Genomic DNA, 7,061 nt, shown 5'->3' with positions numbered 1-7,061 from the left:
CAGGGAGAAGTGATGAACGAAATAAAGAACCCCTTTTAAATTTAACAGAGTAAATGCACCAAAAGCCTTGTGTGCTTCCTACCTAATCCTAAAACTGCAGAAAACAGCTGTACTATAGTAAGAATCAAAACCCTGGAATGAAGGTTGCATACCACTAAGCTAATATGTAATGTATAAGCTCATAGGAAAGATCTGAACATTAGCTTGTTAACATTTACAAAGAACTCTTCCAAGTAGATTTTATACTTTGACATGTTTATTTTAGTTGGATGAATAGATTCAATGAACAAGCTGAAACAGTATTCCTCAGCCTTGCATTTGCCTCCCTGTAGACCAAACGTTTTAAAATATCAGAAGTATGTGGATATTTGCATGAAGCAGTTCAACAGTTATTTCTTGTTCCATGCTTCTCTTTCAAGTCTTTCACGGATTACTTCTTTTAGGTACGGTTCAAGATAATGCTTATCCTGAAAAAGAAGAGAATACATTTGAACTTATAGGGAAGTCCAAAAACATCTCAAGCCATTCCTACAGATCACTTACCTCTCATTCCTCCTCTGATTCAACTGAAAGCCAACCTAACATTACTTACTCTGAAGAAGAAAATTTTTATCTACCAACTCTGCAATGAAAAGTTAATTACTGCAGCAACCACTAATTCCTAATGCATCACCCACATTAACAAGCAAAGTGATGCTTCCAGCTATACCTTTAGAAACTATGTTATTTTGGCAGATATTCAAATGTACAAGATGCATTTTAATTAGATTAAAGCCCAACTGTAATACTCTGAAGCAACTAATTTTGATCTTAACTTCTAAGCAGTTCTGTAAACTTGGATTCAATGGAACACCTTGACCATATTTAACACTTTAAAAAAACCCCCGCTGCTTAAGGGACTACGCAACCAGTTATTCAAAGCAGCAGTTACCTAAATATGACTAATAAGACCACAAGAAAGCTTTTGCTTACATATTGAAACATAATACCCTTAGACAATCATATAGTCAAAAGTTTAGTGATAAAATTCCTCTCTGCCTGGTAACTTGGAGAAAGCAAAGACGGATGGTAAAGTCTGTGAATCAGTCCCCTAACAAAAAAAAAGTTTTAGTAACATCTGAAAAGGAAGGTGTGGTTTGTTTTTCAAATTACAAGACATCACTTACTTTAATGCAAGATTTCCCTTTAAATTATTCTTCTTGGCATCTTCATGAATAGAAGATTTGGCTCTAGCTTTTCTATAAAATTAATAAACTCGTCAGCAAAACAAGAGACCCTTTATAAGAATTTCCAAGCTAGTTAGAGCATATTTCTTTACCTGAGGGCTTAGAAGAAATATTTTGTCTAAATATGATGTGCTCTGAGCTGTAGTTTAAGCTGCTGTCATCTTGAGAAAGATTTTTGTAATTTCCACTGAAACCCAGAGATTTTCAAACAGTGATCAAAAGCTCATTTACTCGTTGTAAAAAAACATGTAGGCGCGTATCTCTTCAGAGACTGAAAATGCCAAAGACTGGTCACAGCAGCACTATTTAAGATGTCCACCTTGGAAACACTTTGTACACATACCTCCTCAAACTTCACCCACTGGTCTTTTGGAAGGATGCGATGTTTCAGGCTTAAGTCGAGGGCTCGCTTTATGCGAAACATTCTTTCATTGTAAACATGTTCTGGAAGTCTCTTCAGTGCTTCTTTTACATCATCATCTTCATACAATGTATCATCTCGCATTAACCCTGTATCAAGAAGATTTTACAATATGAGGGACTAAAAGTTCTTAAATAAGATTTAGGATTGACACAAGTGTTTCTACATAACATGGGCAAAACACTTCCAATGTAAAATTATGAAGAAAGAAACAACAACAACAACAACAAAATAATCCAGGAGAAGAGAACCACTAATTGCTCACAGAGAACAAAAACTAAACACCGGCTTTCACATACTGTATTTACTTGTTTTTACTCCTTTTCTTAAGGAGTAAGAGGGAAAATGTGTATTTAATCCAATGTGTTTCACAAGAGTATACACACACACATATATATACACATACATACACAGAACAATAACTATTCTGGATTTGACGAGTGGACTTAAGCTCATCTAATTCTACATCTGTATTAATGATGACTGTCTAGGTAAAAGGTTTAAGAGCTCTAAATCCATTAGTCAGTCAACCACAGAAGTGGCTACTTCAGTAATGAAGAATTATTCTCTAAATTCCACTGTGCATAATTACTAGATCTCCATTGACTGTATTAAGCTATGGAAACATGAACCTAGAGGTTTGTGGCCAAGCTGATTCCCTGCATTGCTGTCCCAAATAAGAAGTTAAACCAGGGAAAAGTACTTCATCTTTTCAAAGCCAAGGACATCCCCACATTGTTTGTGGAACAAAAGATTCCTGAAATTCAACCAGTCCTGCTCTAAGCTTCAGTATTAACAACACAGGACAAGATGTCACTTCTGTAACATTCCAAGATTGATGCAGATTACAAGACTATACCTCCCGACTTGTGGTTAAAGGTTTTGATCTCACGTGACTCAGTTGGCAGTAGTGTCCCAATAAAGCAGAAATTTCTTTCGAGCTCATATTCTTGAATTCAGTTTTGTAATTTATTTCAAAAGCACAGGGAGCATGGCTGCTATTTTAATCACTAGATTAAATTCTGTGTTTCTCCTCAGTTTTTAGCTACATTACCAGAAAAGCAGCAAAAAGTATTAATGCCTTTAAGAACTTCAGCAAATAGATATAAAGAGGGGGTAAGCACTGCATCTCTGGAGGAAAGACCCAAGCTTATTCCTCTACAGCTGTCTTGCATTTTTTCTCCTAACTTCCCCAAGGCACGTGTGTTAACTTCCTTTAAATGATTTACTCATATTGCGGTCAGCAGTGAATTACAACCTCTGAACATCCAGATTCTCTTCTCATTCAGGAACAATTCCACCACCTAAGTAGTTTAAATAAACTTGGTAACAACTCTGAACAAAATGAAGACAATACCATTGAGGCAACCTCCCCTCTTCAAGGAAACACTATTGTTACACCTACTTCACCATTGTGCAGGCCAGAGAGACACCAAGTGAAGTTATGGTGATACAAAGGGTAGAACTAACTAAGTCCTTTTTTGCACTTTGGGCACATTGCATAGGTATTGCAGACAGACCGACTGCTATCAGTGAGAATCTCTCCAGCTTCAAGAGCAGCTTTTGGGTTAGAAGATACTAGCCAGTGAAAGTGACTTGGTGGGTAATGGCAAATAAGCAAGCTTCCAGGGCTGCTTTGTGAAAGATTTTTTAATCAGCTCCTGCTTAACCTTAGCTGTTAGAAGTTATGACACTGTAAACAAGAGCAAACACAGAAATAATTACTGATTAATTACCAGGTAGTAATCACGATGACTGAAGCTACTGCTGACTTTTTCCCCACAAAACTAGTAGCTAATTTTGATCAAAAAGATTTATGCCAAACTGCATGTAGATACATCAGTTATGCACCATAACCAGTTTGAGCATTGTTACATTTGCAGAGTTTTTAAAGCTCAATTAAACACTTACCGAGTTTGTTGAATCCAGCTGCATTATAATACCACTTGCGAATCCTGTCTATCAGGCGACCACCTCCTGCAACTGAACATGACCATCATCAGTTGCAGAACAAGATAAAATTTAACACTTACACACTATGACAGTACACAAACATTTGCTGGCCTCCTTTAAATGCAGTATTGCAACACTACATCAAGTTTGAATCTGAACATACATAACTTGGCCTTTCTGGTTTTCAGTATCACTGAACTGACACTGAACAGGTAGAATGAGTGCTTATGACATACAATAATTTGACCTGTTTCACTCAATTTGAACATTAGACTGCTTTAAGACTTGGAGCAATGCTAGCAGTTCACTGTCAAAGGCAGGACCAGCAGTTTTAGCCTCCATAACTCTTATTTAAACTAAAAACATTATGTTCTACATAAAGCAAAATCATCATGCTTTTCAAATCACTCATCTAAGTTCCACTGCTCCACTACGGGTTAAGTCAATTTAAAGACCAGCATATTATTATGTTGTCAACCTTCTACTGTCTTCTCCAGTCACTTAAATATTATTTCAGATCCTCCTTTTCCAAAGAACTGCCAAAATCAACTGGAAAGCCAACACTGATCCCTCAAAAAAAACCCCAAAACAAAACAAAAAAACCCATTGTCTTTAAAAGGAAAAAATAAATACACCACATGTAGAATGTTCATCTTTCCTTAACTGTGATTTTGGATAGCAAAGGTGTTTTTACATGTAATCAAGGACAATGCAGTATCAAATATCATTACTCAACAAGGGGTGTAGAAATCCAAAACCAGCACAACATGACTTTACATAAGTTGTCTTACTAAGTCACCCCACAAAACCAGTGCTACGTGTGATACCAGTACCCCACTGGCACATTGCCTCGTCAGGCCTTATTCCTCCCTACTTTAGGACTTGAGAAGGAAGAACATTAAACCAACTAAGCCCAGAACCAGTACCAGAACAACGATCCCCGGGGCCTGTGTGGAGCAGTCCAGGGGCTCTTCCAGTGCTCCCGAGCACCCTCTGCCCCACCGCTCCTGAAACACGTCGGTACTGGAGCCACGCTCCCTCCGCTGAGGCCCAGGCCGAAGGGCACCGCTCGGCAAGGGCGGGAGGACACCCGCCCGCCGGGGCCGGCGGGACAGGAGCTGAAGGCGCTACCCCCGTCAAGGGCGTTCAGCGCGCATCGGCTCACGGCCCGGCCCGTCTCCCAGCACAAGGTAGGCGAGCCCAGAGCCGCAAATACGAGTGGCACAACCCCCACACACAACCCTGTCCACCCACCGCCGCCTCACCGCTTGCCCTCGCCGCCATTTTGACCTCGGAGCGGCGCGCGGCCTCCTGGGTAACCCGCGGCGTCCCCGGGGCGGAGGCGAGCCCGCCAATGCCGCCTCAGCGCAGGCGCATGCGCCCCTGGGCGGCGAGGGAAGGCGGCTCCTCCGCCGCACCAGCCCCCTGCAGAGGCTCGATCGTTGGCATATTTTGCCACCGTACCCCGAGCTGCTGCCTCTCCTGCCGGTGCCCATGTTGTCCCCTGCGCGGCCACGGCCGCAGCTCAGGGCTCGGAGAGCTGATGCGAACACTGGCTTAGCGTAAGATCATCCTGCTGTCAATCACTGTCAATCACAGCTGCTGAATCCGCCTAACTGGTTGCGCTGTGAGGAGTCTTCAGCAACTACAAACTGAGGGGTAAAACTGAATATTAGCTAAGAATAAATTTACGTTTGTGAAGCACAGTAAGCAAAGCACAAAGTCAATCACAGAAAGCAGCAGGAACCTCTGCTCAGGTACCGCAGCTGCCGGGTGAAGGGCTGGTTTCTGAGGCACAGATCCTGCCTCTCCCCAGCAGTTCTTCGCACACAGACCACTGCGATTTTAAATAAATAAAATATGTGGAATTATTCTATAAATATTGTCACAGTAGGCAATTTCAATTAGAGGAGCACGCAGCTGAATGTGATCCGCAGGCAAAGAGCACAGCTCAGAGTGCGTGTGCGCAGACCGCAAAGGGTCTTGGCCATATCATACCCAGCATGCCTCAGTTAATCATCATGCTCCACCAAAGGCTGCTAGCCCTTATCAAGAACAGCAGACCACAGTACATTGTGTAATTCTGGGCCAAATGTTTCATCTAAAGATTTTTATCTTAAATCCAAAACACTATTTAGCACAATCCTCAAGAAGTTCTTCTCGCTCCCCTTTTAACACTCCCATAAAATCTTCTGCTTCCTTTCTTCATGGTACTTCTGGGAAGCTATTTTGGCATAAGCTTATTCATTTAATATTTCAAAGAAACTAGTTCAGCTCTGACAGCAATCAATTTTGCATTAAAAATATTAAAGGAATTAAAAGCTCAAGGTTTGAAACATTCAAAATATACACATTCTATCACATAATTTATACGATAATGGTTTTGTCACATAGTAATATAGATCATAAGGACAGCAGAGTAAATCTGCAAAAACAAACTCTACTTTGGCATTATGAACTGGCATATTTTCTATTAACATTAATTTTTACTGTAAGCATTAATTTTATCAGATTGTTTGAAGATTATAGTTTATTAGCATCTAATACATTCAAAATCTAAGTAAGTATATTGTGTTAGATATTTTTATTTAAAATGAGGGAATGGGGGAAAGTACTTCGCCATCACACTTCAGATAAATTTTGTCATGCATCTCCACCAAGAACATCTGACTTACTAGAGGACTTCAAGTGATCTTCCCAGACCAATGGAGAGGGAAACATGAGAACGAAAGACAAAAGAGAGCATCTCAGATATGTACTGCAGACAATGAATGTGGGTTTTTACTGGGTTTCAAGTGAAGATGCCCCAGTAAATTATTTTGCACCCTGCTTGTTCTGACAACACTCCTTTTTCTTGGGTGTTGTAATCTGAATTCCAAATTTTTATTTTGGATAAAAGATCCAAGTTGTAATACAGAGATCACTACTATTCTCATTCTTTAAATGCCTCCTTAACCTTACTTATATTTCCCACCTATTAAATTCCCTGTATCAGGGGAATTAAATGTTTTCAATTTTATTCTGGTATCTGCATACAAATTGGTATTTTAAGCTCCAACACTGAGCTTTCAAAACATTGAGACATTTTCATTAAACTTAAATCCAAATAAAACATCTGGATTTCAGTTTCCTGAACTGTTTTAACTGAAAGAATGGAAACTTCTAAACAATAAACTATTGGACAGTTTGCATTTGGGTTTAGTCAGTTTCTTTACTTTGCTCAAATACACTGTGAAGCATTTGGTAATTCTGTATTAATGTGACTTGCTTACTGATAGGATTAAGTACTTTTAATAATCCCACAATTCCTAATATTAAAATTTATTTCAATTGTTATAACTGAGCAAGATAACCGTCAACTAAGTATATACTACAGCATCTTTTCATATGGTTACTTGTATACTAAAGCCATACAAATCTCATTGGGGTGGGGAAAAAAGCAAAAAATGACCTAAAATGAG

At 39.6% G+C, this 7,061-nt stretch overlaps 1 protein-coding gene across 2 annotated transcripts; it reads right to left on the bottom strand.

Moving 5' to 3' along the window:
• Positions 1 to 234: 234 nt before the first annotated feature.
• UQCRB (ubiquinol-cytochrome c reductase binding protein) lies at positions 235 to 4,978 on the bottom strand. Of its 2 annotated transcripts, none has more exons than XM_065832733.2 (4): positions 4,866 to 4,978; positions 3,559 to 3,630; positions 1,570 to 1,736; positions 235 to 467 (listed from the first exon to the last, which is right to left on the bottom strand). In XM_065832733.2, exons 1-4 carry the CDS (start codon positions 4,882 to 4,884, stop codon positions 390 to 392), a joined length of 336 nt encoding a protein of 111 aa, XP_065688805.1. In that variant the 5' UTR covers positions 4,885 to 4,978; the 3' UTR covers positions 235 to 389. The 2 variants fall into 2 exon arrangements, with proteins under 2 accessions (XP_065688805.1, XP_065688806.1); XM_065832734.2 differs by having other exon boundaries at positions 4,855 to 4,902.
• Positions 4,979 to 7,061: the final 2,083 nt, after the last annotated feature.

The sequence above is a fragment of the Patagioenas fasciata genome, chromosome 2 (genome assembly GCF_037038585.1).
Source record: "Patagioenas fasciata isolate bPatFas1 chromosome 2, bPatFas1.hap1, whole genome shotgun sequence".
NCBI classification, from domain to species: Eukaryota; Metazoa; Chordata; class Aves; order Columbiformes; family Columbidae; genus Patagioenas; species Patagioenas fasciata.
This window is presented reverse-complemented; position numbering and strand designations above follow the sequence as displayed.